At 30.6% G+C, this 24,543-nt stretch overlaps 1 protein-coding gene across 4 annotated transcripts; it reads right to left on the reverse strand.

Moving 5' to 3' along the window:
• Positions 1–3,952: 3,952 nt before the first annotated feature.
• LOC107164013 (uncharacterized) lies at positions 3,953–24,352 on the reverse strand. 4 transcript variants are annotated; one of them, XM_015511681.2, is made up of 6 exons: positions 23,652–24,352; positions 11,571–12,366; positions 10,515–11,483; positions 6,598–6,859; positions 6,021–6,498; positions 3,953–4,847 (listed from the first exon to the last, which is right to left on the reverse strand). In XM_015511681.2, the coding sequence occupies exons 1-6, from the start codon at positions 23,915–23,917 to the stop codon at positions 4,322–4,324; spliced, it is 3,297 nt and encodes a 1,098-aa protein (XP_015367167.2). In that variant the 5' UTR covers positions 23,918–24,352; the 3' UTR covers positions 3,953–4,321. The 4 variants fall into 4 exon arrangements, with proteins under 4 accessions (XP_015367167.2, XP_015367166.2, XP_089072747.1 ...); XM_015511680.2 differs by having other exon boundaries at positions 10,515–11,486; positions 23,652–24,350; XM_089216621.1 differs by lacking the exon at positions 23,652–24,352 and adding an exon at positions 14,957–15,131 and having other exon boundaries at positions 10,515–11,486.
• Positions 24,353–24,543: the final 191 nt, after the last annotated feature.

Raw genomic sequence — 24,543 nt, forward strand, 5'->3', positions numbered from 1 at the left:
GCGTAGGCATCCGGTTTTTTAGGCACAGATAGTGCGGTAGTATGATAGTAATATTTTAATTACATATGTATATGTTATATATAATATTTTCAAAAATCTTAAGCTCGGTTGTTCTGATATCCGCGTGTACCTACCCTCGGGTATAATAGTGGGTATTGTACAATATGACATAAGTGTACACGCTTACGAATCAATGCGATCTTCGATATACCAAAAATTGGGTTTTTATAATTTACATAAATTCTTACATAAACAAAATTAAACAAGTTGAATATACTATAACATCATAAAAATATTCATGACAACTACATTGCAATACTTTGATTGTACACTAGTGCGGCTTGTGTTGAATAAACTGAAAGCTTTAATACGGGAAGTTTTCGTAATTAATCTTGTTTGTTTAATATAATTTGGGTCCTGAGTAAAGTGATTAAAAGTAACAAATTTTCATTTCAAATATTTGAACTCCAATCAGAATTCTATTGTTTATGTTATTAAGCATAATTTAAATACTTCCATCCCATATTCACACCCACAATAATTTATTTTAATGTTTTCGAGCTTAGACATTTTAAATCCAATTACTTAATCTCTGGTACTACAATTCTAAGCAATTAATCACTTAGAATACTTAGATAATATTTAGATTTATATAAAGCAACAATAATAATTTGGAAGGGGTTCAGTATAGGCAATCTGGAAGACATATAAACAGAAGTACCTAAGGAGTAAAAAACGAAATAAACCCCATTCTAAATATCTAAATTCCATTATGTTAGTTTAAAAATATGCTCAAGTCGTCTTGTTGGAACACTATTTATTATCGTACAAACAAGTTTTATTTGTGGATCGTAGATAAAATTAGAAAAAATTAATCTGAAATTTAAATCCATATCTGGTTAAAAGCTCTTATCATCGTTAATATTGTACAACCATTATTTGATTCCATTTAATAAAAATTAAAGGCAAAAGGGGAATTAGATTTGATATTTAGTATGTGTGAGTATAGGTTGTCAATGAGTAGATGACTGCAATTAAAAATTATCTAGGTCTAATGTTAGGTTTATAGGTGAAAAATAATTGAAGATTATGACGTAATTGATTCAAATTTTATAATTTTTTCAATTTGTTTAAGCTTTTAAAGATCAATAAAGAGTACCTAAATTGCATGATTAATAATAATAAACTACGAGGTATATTGCCGAAACAAATACAATCTTTTGATTTATTAATACTACACTAATATAGACAAGTATTATACATTTTTTTTTAAATTATTAAATAAAAATAACATGGTATTTAAGAATGTACTCTGAATACTTTTTCAGGAAACTAAAAGTCTAAAACTGTTAGAGAATATTGCCAACTTTATACTTCATTATATTTATTATTTAATTATTTATAAATTAACTTAACTTGAATTTGATTAAAAGTAACTTGTTATTTATTAAGTTTATATCAATTAAAATAAGTTAAGTTAAAAATTAAGTTTATGGAAATTAAATTTTTAAAAGTTAAGTTAAAAGTTAAAATTAACTTAACTTTTAACTTTTTAACGCGTTTATGCCCAGGCTTGTATTTTCGAATCTATTTGATAATGTTATGTATTTTACTATTATAAATGTTTACATATTACCTTTATATTAATTAAAGTCACGATGACTCAAACATTAATAACATTATTTGTTTCTGTAAGTTAACTTATTTACGGATATAAAAGTTTTAAGTATGTAAAATGTTCAACGTTTAAAAATGCTCAAATTAAAACTAAAATTGCATTAGACAAATCAACGTTTAAACTCGGACAATACTCTGAGTGTCTGAGTACTTTAAGCTTGATAATACGTCAATTAACTGTAACACTATAAAGCTAACAACACAAGGTTGGTTCTGTTGAACTCGTATATTGATATATTCCATGTCGCATGTGGGTCAGAGAGAAAAAATAAATAGTGCGCAAGTCCGCTGACATCATCTTATATCTTAAATTAAGCTATAAAATAAAGTGTAGTTGTATCGCGGCATTCAAACCTCGGTTACCCCGTCATTCATTAAATATTGTTATTATTTGTTTTTGGACACATATAATATAACACTGCCAATTCAACATTGCCAATTCGTGTGGCTAACTGTCAAATTAATAATTGTCTATTGTGAACTGTACGCACATCATTGGGTTTTACTCACGTATTAGGATGAATTAATTCGTGGTTTTACTGATTAGCTAATACCTTCATGTTTAAAGAAGTTGTGATAGCATAAGCTGTATAACTGTGCATTATACATATTACATGCATGCTTTTTCCGTGAATAAATGACTATATGAATATTACATCATAGCAGATGATTTTTTTGTATTTCCATGTTTCAATGGAACAAATACTTAAGATGCATATTCATGCATGGTCTACCTTACTATTAAGACGTTAAAAAAATATAAAATAAATTTATTTTATGTAGGCAGGTACCTATATAAGTAAAGTTTTCATGAAATATTTTATCATTTACTTTAATTTATTTGTAAATGACATAGGCAATGGATAATATGCTGCAATCCAACTATACATCACATAAATTACATAAAACTATTTCTACTTATTTAAAATTGTTTTTGAAATATTTACTAACTAATACCTAAAATGTGTGTGCGTCTAACAAAATTATGTTTAAATAATTGAATACCTCATATGGGTCATTAAAAACGTTATTTATTGTATTTATCAGGCTTTAAATTTAAGTAGTAAATTTTACATACTTATAAATAAATAAATAAATAGCTAGTAAGTTCTGAAAATATTTTTACTCTCATTAATAAACTTATTTACATTAACTCTACGGAAAATCGCAAGTCATTACACACAGTGCCTTAACATTGAGACTCTCGTTTGCGTGTTATTAAACAAACACTCGAGAAAACAAAATACATACTTAGCACATTATTATTTATTATACTATAGGTACCATTATAAATTTACGTTGTAGTTTAATCTACGGTTGACCAACCGTCAAAATCTGATCAGTCTTGTTATAAAAATGTCGATTTAAGATCTTAAAGAAATTCTTCAAAAATTGTATTCTTGTTTGGATATGAGAACGCCACCATTCTTACTAAACTACCTAATGGAACGAATTACTATTAATTCAAATTTCGCATTTTTTTTTTCAAATAAACTACTACAGTGCTTCCATTTGTTGTGCGCGTACAAGTGTGTTTGGATCAAAAAAATGTTGTTGATGATTCACTGTTTGGTGTATATATAATTTTTAAATTTTTAATCGTGAGCTTTTAAGAAGAACTTATACTTTTGATCATTACGGCTTAATAATTATATAACACAGCAATTACAAAATTAAAACTTTGGAAATGTCTTTTTAGACGGCAGTGCACGTTTGTTTATTATTATTTAACAATTTTTGTTGATTATACTCTTTGTGATTATAGATAATTTAAAAAGTAAATTCAAAAATATCGTTTAATATTTTTCATGTAATCAGACACGGAAATTTATACTTGTAAAATTATTATTAATTTATATATATAACTCACTAATGTTTAATACATAATTATAAAATGTAACGAAAATGTATTTTCGCGATGATTAAAATCATATTATTTTTTTATTTAGTTCAATACATTAGACTAATTTAAAAAAGTAATTATTTCATCATATATAGGTACTTTTTTTATTAGACACTCCAAGGTGTTATTTTTTTGTTTCATCATTGCTAGTAAGAATTTAAAATAATTACTCACACACCTGATGAGTAACAGCTCAAGTGCATTGTCACTGTTATCACTTTTCAGCTACCTTATTATTAATCATGTGAAACGTTATCTTCAATAATATGACCATGAATTTAGGGTATTTAGTGTACATATATAGGTTTAGTTATATAAATAAAACAAAGGGTGTTACATAGACCAAAACAAATCACGTGCAAACAATATATCTTATTTGATGTGCGTTAAGTTCTTTATTATGAAAAGGGAAGGTGATAAAGGGTGTAAAGGGTGAGGGTTGAGAAACTCGTCGTCTCTAAAGGATGTTTGTGGCCGATTTACGCCTTCGACAACGACCACGGTACATTATATAATGTAACATAATATTATAATATTATATCAATATAATGAATAGTAGTAATATAAAATGAGTATTTTTTTTAAATACGTGCATCATAAAAAAAGACCCAAATAAATAAATAAATAAAAATAAATACAGCCGTAAATAAATAATTATAAACAAAGTAAGTACACGCCACGCAATAGAAACAATTATCATATGAATGCAAACAATAAACATTCAATGGTGTTCACTGTTTGTCATGTGGTAGGTCTCCCGGACGGTCTGGGTGGTGGTGGAGGTCCCCGAGCATTCGGGTTTGCGTTTGGGTTCTGTTGCTGTTGCTGTTGCCGGTGCTTGTTCCGGCGCCTGCTACTCCGACTGCTATTGCTGCTTCCGCTAACACCACTGCACGGAGGTGGTGGCAAATGCGGTTGTGGTCTGCGATCACTGCCTACTTCTAATCTTTCTGCTCCACCAACCCCACCCCCGCGGGGTCGACGTCTTCGCTGCTGGAGTTGCCATTGCTCGTTCTGCTCATCCTGACTCTGTTGCTGCTCTTTTTGCTGCTGTTGTTGATGCACTTCTTGCTGATGATGTTCGTCTAAATCATTCCGCTGCTGCTGGTGGTGTTGTTCGTGCTTTTTCTGTTGATGGTTATTTCGTTGCTGCTGTTGACGTTGGTCCATCAACAATTCCAACTGTCGACGCATCTGTCGCGCATGCCGTTCACGCTGTTCTTCCATCCGCTGACCATGTGACACAATCAGTTGTGCTACGCGCCTCCTATTGAATAAAATATTTAATACTCTATACAGTATTTCTATTATTAATTAATATTTAGTATAATGGCAAAATAGTTGATTATGTACAAGCTATATAGCCAGCCAACTAGAAAGTAATTAGAATTTTTAGTTTTATTACAAAAAGGCCCCTCTCGTATACTCTAGAACAGCGCAAACTGAGCATCGTGGTGCAGGGGTATCGCGAACACTTTTTAAGGGAACCACTACTCTAGATTGATATTATACGAGTATTAAATGTTAATTTAATTTTTATGACCAACCCATAGTTTCCAAATTGTTTCTTGTATATGTTGTATGCGTTCTTATTCAGTTAACTATCATGAAAATTAAGTAGCTACGATTTTAACAAAAAATTCCAAATAAAATCATATTATTTATGATCTGAATAAACGAATAACCTGTTATGTTTTAAACGTAAATAATTGTAAGTTTTTCTAAACCTATTGTTTCTTCTTGACTAGACGAATTCATATTTGTGTTTTGAGGTAAGTTTTAAAATTATTTTATTTTCATTGGACGCTTTAGTGCCATGAACAAAATATAAATATTTTTAGTCGAGACTTAGGAGGCTTATGAATTATGATCAATCACCATGAACTTACAGAAGTCAGTTTTATATTCCTATAATTTTAGTTAACTAAATTATAGCTATAATTAAAAAGTGTTTGAGATATTCTCAGTGACACATTATATTCGTTACAAAGATAATGAGTTTATAAAATTGACTTGTGCATTTATAGCAGTTCGTTGTGGATATATTGAACAATATTATAAATTAAATAAAAAAATGTACATAATTGGTACTAATATTCGCAAAAATAAGGATGGATTGATGTGAGGAGAGGTGACTCCGAAGCCGTAAGTAGTGAGTATAGGTGTGGTAATTTGTGTAAAAGGAAAAAGAGAGAAAATAAGATTGAAAAAGAAATAGATTAACGGAATAAAGAATGACACTAAAATAATTGGTATGAGTAAATAAGTGATAGGGAGTTGAGTCCTATGAAGTAGTAGGACAAGGGTTACTAATCTCATTTAGTTGGGAACTAAGAGCAAAGAGAAATAAGAAAAAAAATTCATATATTAGGACCAAACCACTTGTACAACATGATTTTAGTATAATAAATAATTATAGTATGAAAGTAAGTAAGCTTACTTGACAGCACGGACGCAGCAGCTCTTAAGCTCAGTCTCTCCATTTATGTCATCCTCGTCGGTGGCCACACAACAACCAGTGGCTGTACTTTCGACGTCACCGTCCTCGTCTTCCTGGTTATCATCGTCTTCATTCTCACTATCTTCATCGTTCTCATCGCGGTAGTTATTAGATGATTGCACTGCCATACAGGAAGCCAACTTTTTTTCCATTTCGATCACTTTTTGTTCCGCCACGTTCAGCTTGCTCTCAGTTTCTGCCTGCCGATTTACTGATTGTACCAATAGATTATCCAAATTGGCGAGATCGCTTTTTGCTGAAGCCAAATTAATTTCCATGTCTGTTAGCCAGCTGGACATTTCTGCCAGTTTCTTCTCCGCTTTTGTTTTGGCATTTTCAGCATTTGATAATTTATTTTCCGCTTCCGACAGATTCTGTTCCGCTTCCAACTGTTTACGTTCTGCTTCTTCGGCCCTTTCTATTACAAATACGTTAAACGTAGATTTTACGTATAATAGACATCATTATAGTGGTCACTGACGATTATTGCCTTATTATTTGACCAACGTTTACTCACCTATACATCGGTCCCGTTCAGCTCGGGCCGCGTCTAGTAAGTCCTCGTACCACAGCGCTGTCGTGTCTACAGCTCGCCGCAGTTTGACCAACTCAGCGTCTGCTTCAGCCCGAGCTTTTCGACAAGCTTCGGCAGCAGCTTCCGCTGTTGCAGCGGCCACAATTCGCTTCTGTTCATCTTGACTAGTACGTCGCAACTCTTCCGCTGCCGCCTCTCCCCTAGCCCGTTCAGCTTGAACAGCATCCTGCATGCGCTGAGTCCACTACAAAATGACAATTACATTATGATATGAATCATTTATACAATTAGTTTACGTGGATAATGCTTGGGAAGTACATATATCAATATTACAAACTGGAAAATATCTTTTTCAGGGTTCGGAAGATTTTGTTTATTATAATATAGAATCTATATTATATCTATATATATATTATAGATGATTTGGTAAAATACAGTAAGAAAAAAACGAAAAAATTAAGTCTATAAAAAGTTAAACAAATATAGTTAAAGATTTAAGTACTTGGGCGTGTAGCTTATCACTGTCTCGACGTATTAAAGTGGTGAACAATTTTTTGAACGTTACGTGCCAAAAATTACTACGTTTTCTTCTGTGTGCCATTAAATTATGAAAAATATTTTGTATATTCGTATTATTTATTATTAAATATTTTTTCTAGTGCTTTCAACACTGTTTCACATGCCATAGATTTTCCAACAATACTATACAGTAGTATAGCGTTCTCCTCTTAATTAGCTCCAAGAAGTTTTGTCATTCATGAAATTATAACTATAAATTTTCTTTTTATTGTGTCTACAATACACTAACATAGAGATCGATGCATGCAAAGTCGTCTAAATCATTTCAAAGTTACAATTATAGTATTATTAGAAAACCTTGATGACTTGAATATTTTTAAAGTATTTTTAAGTAGTGCTTAAGGTATACCACTAAAAAAAAATATGGGAGTAGAATTAATTATTATTTCCATTGAGATTTGAGCTGTCGAGACTCGACTGCATAATGTGCTCGCTTTAATATTTTAAAACCTTGTGACATTTTCAATTAATCGTTGATAATATACTGCATGTATTTTTTAAATTTATTATAAAAATAGATTCATTCAAAAATTTAATTGCCTTTGTGGACTAGTCAAATAATAAGTACATATATGTTTTTTGTAAACTATTAATACGTAAGTGTTTTAAATTGATAATTATTGTATAAAAACGAAATTACCAATTGGATAATCATAACATGTAATGAACTAACTAAGAAAATATATAATATTAAAATATATTGGTTTTCCCATAGATATTAATTGTCATTTAGTGGGTCCGTAATTCTTTACATATTTATTGTTAAAATGAGAAATTCTTAAGAGTACGTAACAGTGGTATTTGTAGTCTCCGTCTTACCAGTGCGTAATATATAAAATTTACGCTCAGCAGAACACATGTAGCTCCTTTAGTTTAAAAATTACAGTGAATCGGCCTATTATGAAACTTGATGGTAAGAACATCATCTGTGTTTGTACGTTGGTTTTTTACGATAATTCAATTTGTAAGTGAGTTATGAACATATAACATACAGTACATTAAAAATGCTCATAATTCACTTAAAAATTGAATTATCGTAAAAAACCAACGTACAAACACAGATAATGTTTTTATCATAAAGGTTCATAATTGGTCCATTCACTTTAATTTTTAAACTAAAGGAGCTACAAATGTTCTGCTGAGCGTAAATTTGCTATATTACGCTACGGTAAGACAGAGACAACAAATACCACTAAAATTCTGTTACGTACTCTTAACGTTTGCATATTTTATATTTTTATCTCAAAACTTGATACGTTTGGGCACAAAATCGTGATACGTTTTGGCACTATTTTTTTTCTGATGTCGTAACACGTTTAAGCAAGGGCAGGGCATTTCAAGCAATAATTATATACGTTATGTATAAAATTTTTTTACACAAGTTGTATATAAATATTTAAGCTTGCAATCATATATTATGAAAAATAATTCAAATTGAAAAACTGTAGGTAACAGCATGCCATGCTGATGTCACGTGCAAACTTTATAAAATATGCAAATCGAAATTGCCTAGCTGTGAAATTTGACTTGCTTAAATTATAATTTATTATATTAGACTGCAATAAAGTATCGAAAACAACATTGAAAAGCCATCTGTAATTTCTAAACAATTATTTAATTTTCAGAATATTTTATATTATGATTTTATTAATTAAATACTGAACAAATTTAACGGAACACATTTTTTATGTTTTTGAATATGTTTAAAAAAATATATTATTTGTATCTTTTTATGGTATAATATTCATATTATGTTCTATATAATATAGTGTACCTACGAGTACTTCTAAACAAAAGGTATACTTTTTTACAATTTTAATGCCCGATTGGCGTATCATTTAAGTGTTATCGAAGGCCCAAACGTGGTTTGGATTTTGAATATCAAACAAGTAAAAATGTTCAACCGTGCTATTACTATACAAAATATATGCTATTATTTAAATTAATAGGTATTTGTTATCAACATTTTTAGTAAACATTTTCAGACGATAAATAAGTATTTAACACGATAATTATAGAGCAATAAGCCAATGAGTAATACATTATTACAGATCATATTTTATTTTTTTTTCGATTCTGCATAAGTGTATATATATCTAGCAGAGGTATATCATGTCATTAGTAGGTAATACATCGTTACTTTCAAAAAAAAAAAAATAAGTTTTTAAATTCTCATTTCAGTTTTACGAGTAAGTACGAGTAAACAATGAAACATATGAAACCTAAATATGTAAACAAACACTAAAGCCGATATTAACGATTTAATAACTAATAAATAAGTAAAAAAGTTAAATTTTCGTTACTATTGAATAATAATTGTTGAAACAAAATACTCGTTTTTAAACCATTTCAGTTTTTAGTAATGGAATTATCAATTAGTAACGAAATTAATTTAATGTTATGAATAAAAGGTAAATGAAGGTATAATTAATTTACAATGTATACTTTTAAAAATGGTAAATCACATAATTTTTAACCACATGTTTTAAACAATGATAAATCAATACATTAATCAAAACAAAAAAACAATACGTTTTACACAAATTATTTTAAAATATAATTTTTCTTTTTTTATAAAATAATCTACCTGATTCTGTGCTATTAAATTTTTAAGTACAGAATTTGGTTAAATATTTTTTGTTAGTTTTTCAAACTAATTTCAGAACCATTGTATTAATAACAATTAAGATAATATATGAGACATTTTTTTAACCACAGCTATCAACATTGTAGTCAGAAGCAGAACATATTAAAATAAAATTCAGCAACGTTAATATTAAAATTATATTTATTTAATATTTTAACGTTTAATTCAAAAACTACTTATAATCATACGATTTGAATATCTAAGCGGTTAAAATTTAATACATATTTCCATAATTATTAACATAATAAGGAAATAAACAACTTTAAAATTTTGTTTAAGCAATAACATTTTTAATGTTTTTCATTTCATTATAAATAATACTTCTTTAATATCGATTTTTAGGGTTTTAATGTAATTCAGTACAAATTCATTGAAATTTCAAAAGTTTTCCAGAAATTCGCACGAAAACGTTAAATAGGTTAAATTGTATTGAAAAATTTCGATTCTCATGAAAACATACTGAATAATGCATATCATTATTTCTCCAATACCTATAATTTATTTTTGCTTTCTTAAAAAAATGTGGGTAAATTAATAAATTATAAAGAAAAGAAAAAAATGAAATTATCTCAACCATAGTATTTTTACTGTTATAACTTATAACATTTAGGCTATCAATCATGTGGTTTGCGTGACATACTGAATATATTAACAATCATATAATTATACATACTCTTGTTTCCAGGGCGGTGATTCGGTCAGTTCTGTCCCGTTCCCACGCAGTACGAGCTGTGGTTAACTCACGTTCGGCTCGTTCCTGTTGTTCCTCTAGCAATTTTCTGTTTTCGGCCAACGCGTCCCGCTCCCATTGCCGCCATTGCCTGCGCACCTGCCTTTCAGCTGCTTCCACCGCGCGCTGTTCACGTTCCTCAGACTCCGCGATCAGTTGACGTTCCCGAGCCGCCCATTCTGCCCGCAGTTCGCGTTCACGTTTGGCCGCCTTGGCCACCTCTTTTTCGACCATATCCCATTGTCGACGATCGGCCTCAGCAATGAGGTCTCGCTCCCGTTTGTCCGCGTCCGCCAATAACTGTTGTTCTCGCTTCGCGGCCTCCGCCAACGCCACCGCCACAGCGTCCCTTTCACGCTTTGAAGCCTCCACCGCAGCCAGTCGGCGCTCCCGTTTTGCTACCGCTATCGCCTCCTCCGCCTCAGCCTTAAGTTCCTTCTCTCGCTTGGCCACCTTAGCCTCTGCCTCAGCCATAATCGTTTGTTTCCGTGCGTCCACTTCAGTCTTGGCCATCGTCTCAAACTCTCGTTTGCGTTCGGCTATCTCCGCCGCAGCCCGATCCTCAATATCTCGTTCCCGTTTTGTCAATACGCTCTTAAGATGCCGCTCGTGTTCCACCATCTCCTCAGCCATCTTCTGTTCACGTTTCATAGCTTCTTCTGCTAGCTCCAATGCCCGCTGGTCCATGGCATCGTTCAGCTCACGCTGTCGCTTGGCCATCTCGTCGGCCAACTTACGTTCGTGCTCTGACAGGCGGCGTTTCCACTGCCGGTGCACCTCGCTGAGCTTCCACTCAAAGTCTTCCAATAACCTACTCTCAACATCCTGGACAGCTGCTACGGTGGCTGCAATGTGTACCATTGGCCCCACCATATCCTGTACCGCGGCCGAAATCGATGATGTGTCCTGTTGCTGCTGTATAGAGATAGAAAAATCATATCGTTATGGGAACTGATAAAATATGCGTCTCTCACTGATGGTCAGACTCTAATACCCTACCTGTTGTGTTTGCAGTGTATTTTTCGCCGTGGACTGGTCACAGCTGTCTTTGGCGAAGGTAATGTCTACCACTGCCGTACCGGTATCTACAACATTACTGTCAACGATTTGGGCAGTGGTATCGTCGTTTTGTTCAATATTGGTATTATTTGTATTGAATGGCACGATGGTAATAGTGGTATCGACGGTATTTGCCGTAGTAATTTCTGCCGGCAATGACGAAGATGGTACCAATGGTTCCTCTTCGCCTACCGTACCAACCACAGGCGTCATGTGGACATCTAGATTACTAACCACCGTGGCGGTGGTGGATGAACGACGTTTGCGGCGGCTTCGTCGCGAACCTTTTCGCTTGATGACATCGGGATTGTGATGCATTATGACGTCCGGAGGTGGTGAAGTTGTAGAATCTATCACAGCGCTACTACAACTGTGGTCCTTGGTCTGAGTTTCTAAGTCATTGTAAATGTCGTCTTCTTCACATGTCACTTTTGTTACAGTGGATTGACGGTTACCGTCACTGCCGTTGACGTTTTCGTCCTCCACCGATGACAGTGAATACGATGAATACTGTTCACCATCATCTTCATCTATCTCGTCGTCGATCTGTACTTCCATAGTAACGTTTTCTGTGGTGGTCTCGGTGGAGATAGCGCCGTTAGCACTACCAGCACCTTCGATTACTTGACCCACCGTTAAGGATGTTGCCGCCTCCGCAACAGCACCACCTGTTGGGTCTTTGGTAGTTTCTTCAATGACCTTAGCCGTATTGGTAATTTGGCCGCACTCCTCACATCTACATAAACAATATATACAAAAAAAATATTAAAATACAATTTTATACTTATAATCCACCGATTTCCAAATTGTGTACCACGGTGCACTGTGGTTTACGGCTCATAATAAATAATTTAAAGTATAGATAAAGAATTTTTTTCAAATTTTCGTTATTAATGAATATTTCTTTGTCTTTCATGGTATTCACGGCAGAACACTGTAGATATATTTGATCCAAAAAAGGGTAACCACAGAAAATGAGTTTGGAAACCACTGCTATAGCCTTTAATACAAAATTAATTATCTGTGGTTCAATATTATAATTTATTGTACCTTTACAATTTATTGTACTGCTTCTGTTGTCATGTGTAATAAAATAAATTCATCTTGAAAACAGTTTTAAAAATAAAACACGAATAATCAATTTTTTTTCAACATAATTTCTGAGAGTATCGCCTTAGATTTTTGTAAATATATTTACGAATATCATAAAAATATTTAAATAAAATCTAAATACTGTGGCTTAATAAATTAATGTGCTGTGTAGATACTAGATAGTACTCGAAACTATTATTTTTTATATTTCATCACAATGGATTTGTTGGCTCTAAAATCACTTGTCAATCATTCATAAAATTACCATATCACTCACTGTTTTCTATAAGCTTGTTTTTGATATTTTAAACGTGTAAGACTAAATAAAAAAAAATCTTGTTATAATATCAATTTAACTATAATTATCTATTACTAGACATTGTTAGGGATTTATTAAGAAAAAAACTCTTTGAAAACTTACCAACGCTTTATTACTCATACAATATGTGTATAATTTTTGTATAATATTATGTTTTAGTGTTTTTTAAGATAAAATAGATGTTATAAGTAAGTAATTATTATTTTTTTATAACTGTTAGTTTTTAAGTGCTAAAACTCAACTAATTATAGTAAGTGCAACTCAAATAACAATTTACCTAAATAATAAATCAAATAATTGATCTTACCTATTCCTACTATATTGAAGGAAATTTTAAATTTACAAGTAGTTTCATAATTTAGTTATAGAGAAATCCCTGCATTTTTTTACCAAAAATATTATTAATTAAGTAGACAAAATTTCATTTTGTGCACTATAAACAATTTCAAAACTGAATCCAGTGTTATGATATCAATATTATGGAATATCATATAATCAATAATATAGATAATACACTGAAGTTATACTTACATCATATATACTCTATTAAGGTTTTGTAATTAATAAGATTTTTTAGACTTTTATTTTACTGTAAATTAAAATGTTTAATTGTTCTGAAGATTTAACCATAATATTTTATCCCCTTAAATTATATAAAAAATCTTTACCTAGATTTTATTTGGAAAAATTTAACTTCTAAAAACATTTACCTACATCTAATAATAGATAACACAAAGATATTAATACATCTTAGATATTTTAACTTTATCTCATCTATGAGTGATTTATAGATTTATTAGTAGGCCTATGGTTTATATTAGTTTTATTAACCATTTAAAAGACTACAGTACCTAGAGAAAAGTTCTACTATTTTTTCGATCATCGTATTTAATCTTGTATTTACTATCATGTCAATATTTTTCAAAAATGGTAATAGTTAAAATGTTTTTTTTTTTTTACATACAGTTTTTTTATAAACAATTTGAGCTCCACTTAGGATTTTTGATAAATGTATAAAATATGATTTTATATCGTTGTTAACTTTAAAACTCATGTACAAGTTATAGGTAATAATAAATGATGGTTTGAATATAATATTTTCATTTATTTTAAACTAGCTTATTATTAATTATTATTTAATAGTAATGTTCAGCAATATTAATTCTCTATCATACATAATTTGTGGATAAATTGTCGATAAATATTGGGTCGTCAATTAAATATTTTTAAAGTATTGACTAATTGACTAAGAAATGAATTCATAAGTAACTACAACAATTAGTTATATATTAGATATAATGCGTGTAAATATGTTACACGTACCTACCTATCGGTAAAGAAAATCTGGGCAAATGAACAAGTTTTTTTTTTGGCCTTATTAAATTAAAAGTTGACTTAATTTTTTTTTTATTAAAAACTGTTTTAATAAAACTATTTTCTTAATTTAATTAATTTAAAAGTTAATGTTATAAAAAATTAACTCATTTACAATACCTACCTAGTCTCATATTACGGTGTATTTAGTATATCGTATTTATACGAGTACGTCTAATAAGTAAAAAATAATCATGTCGATAAACAATAATACGTACATAGGTATATTATGTGATGTACGATATTGTACTTGGCCACTTGGGTAATCGTTGTCGTAACTTTTCTATTGGACTTTTATTTCTCAATTCCACCGGTCACCGTCATGATCGTCGGTTAAAATACCAATTATTGATTAGTGACACATATAAATTAGTTAATATTATAATCAATATTTAATTGTAGGCAGGCTAAGTAATTTAGCTAACGACCAAACTTTTGTGTATTAAAAGAAGTATTGAATCACGAGTTCGTAATAATATTGGCTTTCAATCGAAGACCGCGATGATGACCTAAACAATAATAATATAATAATAATACGTACCTAAAAAATAACGTGAGTTGTTGTTTATTATTATTAAATTATAATCGGCGAACGACACACGACCGAGGTGACGGACTATTATAATAATATGCCAGTGTGGCTATTGCGAAACGATGCGTCAATTCGTGTGACCGCGTACCTATAATATCCAATGCCGACGACGTCAATGGCAGTGAGCGCCAGAGTTCCAAGACGGGCGTGCCGCCGCCGGCTGCCAATACTCCGCCACCGCACTTTACTAATAATAACTAATTTATACACGAGTGCAACTATATATCACCATACAATACATACTAGTGTATATATATATATATATAATATTATATATATGTGCGTATTGTTGCAGTAGTGCACGACGGGATAGAAGGAAGACGGTTTCGGTGGTGATAGTGTGAGAGTGGAAGGGGTGAAGGGACAAGCAGTGTTTTTCTAATTATATACACACTCAGTTATACTGGTATAAGCCTCCATCACCGTCGTCGGCGATCATCGTCGTCATCGTCGTCGAATTTAATGTATAAGCACTTTGTATATTTTGTACATATTGTATATAAAGCATACACATTATAATATATATTATATTATTTATATATGTAGAATATCATATGGCCATATGGGTATAGATTAATATATTAATGATTTTATAGCGTACCAAGCATAAAATAATATATAATATTATGTTACCTTTACTTATATACCAAGCCCGGTCCAGCGTCCAGACCAAAAAGCATTTATCTGAAACAATAAGTATATGTTTCTGACATTTTCGTCGACAAATATTTATGTTATCGCTACTTATGACGGGAAAGAAATCAGAAATCAGTCTTTTTTTACAATTTTTCTTTGATCTGAACAGGGCTTTATGCCCACGTATTATTAATAATAATTAATCGGGTTTTGAAACTGAAGGGACTCAACAAAGTCATTAGCTGATGAACTTATAAACGTTTATGTCATTAATAAATTAACTTATATTTGCGAAAAACAATAAATATTTAAATTCCGATAAAAAAATTAAGTTCTGTTTTCGAACTTAAATCGTTATTTTTAAACATAAATATTAACAAATAGCAAGTACTATGGATAAGCAATATAAAGCAATAATGGATATTTGAATATTTTAAAATATACGATTTTTATCATAATTATTAATGCATATCTAACAGTTTTTTAAAGCATTCAATTAACACATCTGATAATAATCAATCAAGTTCTTTGATCAACTGAAGCTTGAAGCTAGTAAAAACTTTGCATATAAAAGTTTCGCAATATTAATATAATATTATAATGCGTTTTGAAACGATGCAAGTGGTTAGTGAGGACAGATTACCAATCGCTGTTCTCTGCTCACGAAAGTCATGATTATTTGCATTATATTTATGCGCATAATCTTGCAAAAGGATCGACGTTAACGTATTATTTCAGAGATTGAATAGGAAGAACAAGCGATTGTATGAAGAGCAGCATTTAACGAGTGGGCATGACGTTTAATCGGCTCCGCTAGCGATTGCAATAGCCTGCCAACATGTTAGTCTGGACAAACTGGGCGACTGCCATCTATGAGTATAGAACTCACGATACATGTTGTCAAACGAAGTCAGAACTATAATAAAATAGTTCCGAGTTATCGTTGGATTAAGACGTCTATCGTTTGTTGTGCATGATGATTGACGTTCAGTTATAGAATTATTGACTCAAATGCGGTTCAGTAAACATAAATAGGTATATTCATATAATAGAATGTAATAAAAAAAATTGACTAATGCAATACATTTTGTTATAAATTATTATCAATGCTTTAAAACAAAACTTTCATTTAATTTTATACACGTGCGCTATTTTATACTCAATAATTTATATTTTTTCATTTTTATGTATTGAAACTGAAAAAAAAATTTATAATTTGATTTAAGTTTTTTGGATAATTTCTGAATAGCCAATTTGTAAATCCGAATATAAGAACGATTTTGATGGTAAAACATTTATCAAAGTCAAGTAATTTACTTTATAGATTTTTAAATTAATTTATACTGTAAAAACTTTTTTCAAAATATTATATTTTGAGTATACATATTTCTTAAATATTATTTAATATCCATATAATTTTCACAATTTTGATCATTAATTCAACTAGCATCATTTTTTTCTGTCAAATTTTTCTGTTATACTCTTATATAGGTATGTTTACGCTTATGTAGGGGTATAATAGATAATGCCTATCCCATACCTTACATTAAATTTTAATAGGCACACTTTAAAATAGTTTTCATCCAGAAACAAAATTCTGAAATATCACTCAATTAAAACAAATTAACTTTACATAAAGAAGTAATTTTATTTAAACAAGCTCATCAAAAATGTTTGACTGGTATTCAAAAGAATTAACTTAATATTGAAACATAATTGTGAAAAGAATTATGTATTTCCATAGGTACCTATAGCGTATTAAAAATTGTAAAGTGAAATAAAAACATATCTATTTGTAATCGATTTGTTAGTTTTTATCCACATTGTTTGTTTCAACATGTTATAAGTAAAAGTGCAGAAAACCCAAGTTTTGAACTTGAGATAATAGTAATTGTTACCTACTATCATCAAATAATAATTGATAAATAGTAAAAAGTAAAACTTAGTACCTACCTACTATTTAACTACAATAATAAAATTAATTATCGTTATTTAACGTATATGCCAACATACCTTCGTCTATTTTAAGTTTATTATATGAGTATATGGCCATTATTACTCTGACATTCTGACGTAATGTAAGCATATAATAAAATATAAAATAATATAAAAAAAGTTGTATATATGTATAATTTTAATTCAGCTCACTCTTATTAATTGTTAATTGTAAGAAAAAAGGTATATTTCAATATTTGGCATTAAATAGTTTTTGATGCCCATAAAATAGGTATTATTAAATGAGACGTATTCAGTTTTAAAATATTCTTTTGTGAAATTACAATGTATAAAGACATATAAATAAGACTTTAAAAATAATAACATTTCATTCGTGAACAATCTTTAATTAATTTTATATCGAACTAGAAAATATAATACAAAATCTGATTTAAGATTCGTCAGGATTCAGGGGAATTTAAGAGTTACATTAATAAAAATCCACAGTAATTTTTATGAGCATTTGAAGTAGTATGTACATAGGCACAATAATCACAGGGGGGCTAAGAGGGTTTAGCCTCCCAAAGTCATAATTATTCCCCTCCAATTTATTAGTGTCCCACAAATTATTAAGAACTCATGGTATAAATAGTTAGGACATAAGCCCCCATCACCATATTAAACCAATTTTTGCCTATGAGTATTCAACTTTATGTATACAATCATTGCACTTCAAACGAATTTAGGACTTAAATATTCAAAAAATATTAATCCTAAAAACTTTAAAATTCAAAATTAAACCATTATTTAAATTATTTATTTTTATAAAATATACACATAATAAATACATATAAATTTTAAATTTTAAAAAAACTTAAACAGCTTAAGTATATTTTTTAGATGCTTTTGGTTTCTAAATAAACTGTATATGAAATACTTTGTACTAAAGTAATATGTTTATTCGTTTTTTAATTACAATAAGAAATAAGAAAATACATTGTGTAAAATATAAAAATTCCCGTTTATTATTCTTTTTATTTTATTTAATTATTTATAAGAACAGTAAGTACTGAGAAGTTTAAATTCTTGGCGGATGCGATGAATGTATTGATTTTAAAATGATGAGTGGTTTTAATTTTTTTAACTTGTGTGTCCTTCATTACCTTTTGGGGAATATTAGAATGCTTCAATTTTCTTAACAACATTTCTTTCTGGTAGGAAAATGAACTTTTTAAAGGCATAAAAAAAAATTTGCATTCCATTAGTTTTTGTTATTATTATTGTTGATATACAATTTTTACCTCGATCAAAAAACTTGAAAATATAATACAACGTTCCTCAAAGATTTTTGCTAGTTAAAATTAAAAAAAAAAGTTTAGCGTAAATGAACAACAATCTTTTTGAGCATCTGAAGTTAAAATGTTGATAAAGTTCATAAAAATCACTAAAATTGTCAAATTATTTTGAGTTAGAAATTCATAAATTGTTTTCTTTTATATCTAAGCTTTGTAGATTTATACAGGATGCTCTTTAAGTTTTACTAAATTTAACAGAAAAATATACAACATTTACCCGAAAGTCAAATTTATTTGTTAGGAGCGTTTGAAATTGGACATTGCAGGATACTCCCCAATAAATTAACAAATTCTCATACTACGATTCTCTTATTTTGTTGATAATCAAAAATATTAATTGTAGCCTACAATTTGTAGGTAGGTACTTTTTTTATCATTTTCTATAGGTACATGATAAATTTTCTTAGTTCAAAAATCTTGTCGATTTTGATATATTTCAAAAAGCTATATCAAAAGGTTTTAAATATTATGTAAAATACATGATTGCTGTTTTAAAATTATGTGGTAGTTTAATTTAAAAACAATAACGATACGATAGTAAATATTAGGTACCTGCTACGTTTTACAATAGAATGAGATTTTTTTTTATCTGTCATAATCTGTTTGACCAGTAAAAATGAATGAAAAATGAATTTTTTGTCAACTTTTGAACTTAAAGCACGTTTAAAAAAACTGTATGACCATGAATTTTTAATATTGGTATATGAACAACGTATGTTAGATTTTGTAATAAATTCATTAATACACACGTGTTTCGTAAGTAGTTTGTACATATATGATATAACTCAGGCCCTAGCTATAACTTATTAGTTATTATACCTTTTTAATTCATTTAAATTTGTCGTAATTTAATACTCAAAAAACGACAAAATGTAAAAAAAAACTAATTGCGTTGTTTGGAGTTCCATTAGTTGTTTTTCAACTTTACAATCATAATAATGTTTACAATAATATAGAAAATTAAAAATATAAAAATAATTATATTTACCGGAGCAAGCGAATGCGATTAATTATAAGCTCGAGGCGGCGGTATCTCATGTTTCGACAACGGTGGCCGTGGTCTGTCGCCACAGTTAACTATTATTAGACGCGTGCGCGGGAGACTCAAGTGTTGCCGGCGATGAGTCTAGCCGGTACCTATACCGACTGTACGTTGAACATTTAAATTTATTGGTACGAACGCGCCGGTTCACGCATAGGTATATGATTATTTATCTATTATAAACATTTCATTTTTATACTTTTATCGATTATAACAATATGCGACAATAGACCATACACCACAATTTTGGTGTTTCGTTACCGGTAACAGCTGACAGGTAGGTCGTAGATGTATTCAAAAAATACTAGACACCTAATTCTATGTTTCATAATATTATTTCTAAAAAATATCGAAGCTAATCAAAATATTACCAATATGGCAATAATATGTATTAAATTTCTTATCTCAAACTTATGAATGAATGCTTAAAAAATATGACGTTGAGCCATCATGATAAACTGACAAATACTCTAATGTATATTAATTGTATTAGGTACCATACTATATGGATTATACATAATTTGTATAGATGTGTAGTACTTGTAACTTACACTTTTTGTACGGGCAATACTTGTATTTTATCCAAATTGTTTTTGTTTTTTGTATGACTTAGTGATAAGTGGTTAGTTGTACTGTACTACTTGTACACAATATATAGTGTTGGTAGGGTAAGTATTGGTTGAACCAAGTGTTAGAACTTTTACTTGTAGAAAGTACCTACAGAATTGGTCAATAGAACAGAGGCGTCAAAGCGCCATAGACCAGGATCAAAATTTAGGACAAGCCCGGTTATAATAATTATTTTAATTTATGGAGGTACATATTATTTTTTTTTTAACTTTTTATAACATTTTATGTCAATAGACAATTTTTAATACTAATAAAAATTTATAATTTGTAAAATTATGTTCAAATATTCAAAACAGATTATTTTTGTAATTTTAAAAGATATAGTCCCGTATTCTCGTATTTTATGTCTGGCCATCCAACACTAACGTCTAGTCTATACAGTACACATCAACAGTCAACACACCGTAATAAATGATTAATATCAAAAAATCCATATTTTATAATCTATATTCATCATCTTATATCATAAACATCGTCAAATTCTGGACGATTGTCAGCGGTGAACAACCAGTGACAAACGTACAAATAACAATTATTTCGGGAATATTGTATATTATTATTTATTTACTATTTTTAGTTGTCACCCGATAAGCAGTATGTACTGTGGCCACAATTATTCACTTCAAAAGGAACCATCAGAAGTCAACTGATCGATTTCAGATCTATCTAAGGGTATCTATATAATGGTAAGAAAACTTAGAAAAATAAGAAAAGTTCATGATTGACACAAATGTTTTTCTTAAACTCTGGATTTGTACAATTTAATTTTAGTGCGGGCCACATTAAATTTGTTAGGGGGACGCATGTGAATCGCGGACCGCGTAGTGGGGACCGTTGCTCCAGGTGGACAATATGTAGTATTGTAGTTTTTATAAATCTGTGCTCTTATACATGTTACATATATGGATAAAGTAGTATTATTTGATGCAATATACCAGCTGTAGAAGATTATAATCATTCGCATGCAGCACGCCAATCAGATACCGAGACACGTATTTAGGGAGTGTTAAGGGGATTGGGCCAGCGGCGTAAATACGGTGATTCACAACAATCCACTTCCACCCCCCTGATGTTATGTAACAATCGCAAAGATATGATTTTGCACCTGCCAAAGCTAAACATTAATCCTAATAAAATATAATAATGTTTTATTGATTTCTTGAATTTTGTAGTAAAATATGACACAACTGAACAAATAATAAAATAACGTTGAGAGAACGTCGTACCCTCGCGCATATTTTGTCTCCGTTTTACAGAAATACGACATGGCGAATTTTCGTTTACTAGTTTCAATAGTGTGTTGTTAATTTTTATATTGAATGAATATTATATAAAACGTTTAGGTAACAAAATCATAATATTATGTGTTCTCCCGTAAGTATTTCACGATATTTAAATGATTAAGTGAAATATGAGCATTTAAAAATATTAATACTATACATTTACATATTAATAATTCACTTAAAATGTTAACAGGGCCGTAGCTATGAATTTTCTATGGGGAGGGCCCATACCCCTTTAATGCTATCTCTTAAAATAATTTCATATTAACCACATATAGGTAGTAAAATGCATTCACTAATTAGAATTCATTTGTCTCTATTTTGTTTCATTATTTAAATTCTTATAAATTATCACAATGTACTATAGGCACTATACTATAAATTTACTATAATATTATATAAAGTATTTATTCAGTTTAAAAAAAAAAAAATAAACATTTTAAATTTTCGAATATACTAGACATTTTTACATTTTCTACTTCGTTAAAGGGGGGGAGGTTTGAACCCCTTATAAACCCTCCCCGTAGTTACAGACCTGAACTTTAATATCGTAAAAAACAGATGATGTTCTTATCAAACAGTTTGATAATAGGTTAATTCGAATAAGTAATAATATTTAAAACCAACTAATACAATTTTAGCTTTTTAGTATTGAATAATATTTAATGTTATTGGCAAAATAACTTGTACTCAGTATCTACTGGAATCAACGTGGAAGATGGACTGAGTACCTACTATACCTACTTACTTTTTCAGGTTCCTACTTATTATTTTTCAATTGATGTTTGTGTTTTTAAACTTTTTAGGTAGTACTATCCTAATCAATAATTCTTGTTATGTGTTTATATTTCACTTTTAGGTTATCATTGGTCGTTGTTTTGAATTTAATTTTAGTCGGTTTAATCTCTTTCTGTAAATATTCATTTTTACATTTTTTTTTTTTTTTGTGTGTCGTCTATTTGTCAATTAACTCGTAATTATTGTTATAGTAAGACTAACTAAAGTTGATAGCTCTATAATAATTGTCAAAAAAAGCTCTTCAATTGATTTATTTGCATATTTCAAAAATCATATGAAAGGAGTATAGTGTCTTAGATAACTTATTTAAAGTTTACTTTCTAATTAAATTAAATAAACAAACAAATAATGTTGAATTATTAAGTTGCAAATATATGTATTTTTGTTTAACTAAAAGATGATACCTAATAGTAGTTAGGGTCACGTAGTTCCACAGTAAAGTGAGATACAAAAATAAATTATCAATAATATATTTTTTTTAAATTAAAATTTTCTCTATGCTATTATTTTTATATATATTATAATATTTATATTGTAGTTAAAAATATTGGCAAACTCTATATACAGTCTGCAGCAGCTGAAATAAAAACCTTGGTATTAGAGTTTAGAACTACAACCTCCTGAATATAATCTTATAATTGTATACACAAGATACTTACACTATCGCTACCTATTATGTGGCGTTAACAATTAATTTTATTGAACGCATTAACTCTGTGGATAAAAATGACGTATATATAATTATATATTATATACGTAGGTATTGTAGATTTATAAATTTTCCTGAAAAATGGGAAATGTGATGCACACCCATCAGTTACATACGTTACGTAGGCCTCTCCACGATTCAATCGCATCCATAACTACCATAATTACATCCTCGCCAGTAATATTATAAAATACAATTTATTTATTAGGGTTTCATCGCTGAGCATTGTAAATTAGATAGCATTATAGGTACTCACCCTATAGGAGGTGTAAGAGATTCGACATCGGCCAAGTGATTGTCTTCGGTCTGTAGTTGTCGCTGACGGTTCCGGCGGTTCCGCCTCTTACGGTGCTTCTTTCCACCTCCACCTCCATCACCACCGCCGCCGCCGCCACCGCCTTCGTCAACGAGGCCGCCACCGAGGCTGTCACAGACTCCACCACCGGTTTCGAACTTCTCCGATTGACGACGCCGCTCTTCGTCGTTGGGTTGATCCACGACGTCAATCGGGGTTACCAGCATTTCAGTACTCTCTTCCCAACCTGCACCACCGTATGTATCGGTCAGTAACGTCGATGACCAGCGACTAGACACGCTTGACGAATAATATATAATATATTTTCACGGTAAGTGACTGTAAATCGGTCGCGTGTAAATAGGTACCTACAGCTATAATATAATATTTTCAATAGTGCAAAAGTATAGAGTAAATAGTATCAAAAGTCAATCACATTTGTCGAGTCGCGCGCGATGATACGTATTTTTTTTTCTCGCTGTCACTGTTTTTGTTAATATTTTTATGATTTAAAAAAAATCTAAATCGGGCGCGTCGCACGCACAGGGTCCGTCCCGATCGCGAGTCAGAGAGCTAGAGAGAGAGAGAGAGAGAGAGCAACGCACGCGCTACGCCGGTGGCAGTGGCTCATGCAGTGGCGTTAGGTTTGCGACAGCGATTTAAACGGCCGGCGCCACAGACACGTTGTCGTGGCCGCCACCGTAACTTGCACACACATATTCATAAAAACACACACACAAGCACAAGAAGAGGATACGACACGAGCGCGCACGCGCACGCCGTGCCGATGGAGGTGACTGCGGGGATGACGGTGACAGGGACGGCGGCCAACAAAAATAACTACGCCGCCGCA

This window comes from Diuraphis noxia, unplaced genomic scaffold, assembly GCF_037042655.1.
Source record: "Diuraphis noxia isolate RWA-SAM2 unplaced genomic scaffold, SU_Dnox_SAM2 contig0001, whole genome shotgun sequence".
Classification (NCBI taxonomy): domain Eukaryota; kingdom Metazoa; phylum Arthropoda; class Insecta; order Hemiptera; family Aphididae; genus Diuraphis; species Diuraphis noxia.

Coding starts and splice junctions, on each gene's coding strand:
- LOC107164013 (XM_015511680.2), bottom strand. CDS start 23,917: ATGCTGGTAACCCCGATTGACGTCGTGGATCAACCCAACGACGAAGAG. Junction 6,860..10,514: donor TCACCGCCCTGGAAACAAGA/GTATGTATAATT, acceptor GTCATTTTGTAG/TGGACTCAGCGCATGCAGGA. Junction 4,848..6,020: donor TGCTGCGTCCGTGCTGTCAA/GTAAGCTTACTT, acceptor TTTATTCAATAG/GAGGCGCGTAGCACAACTGA.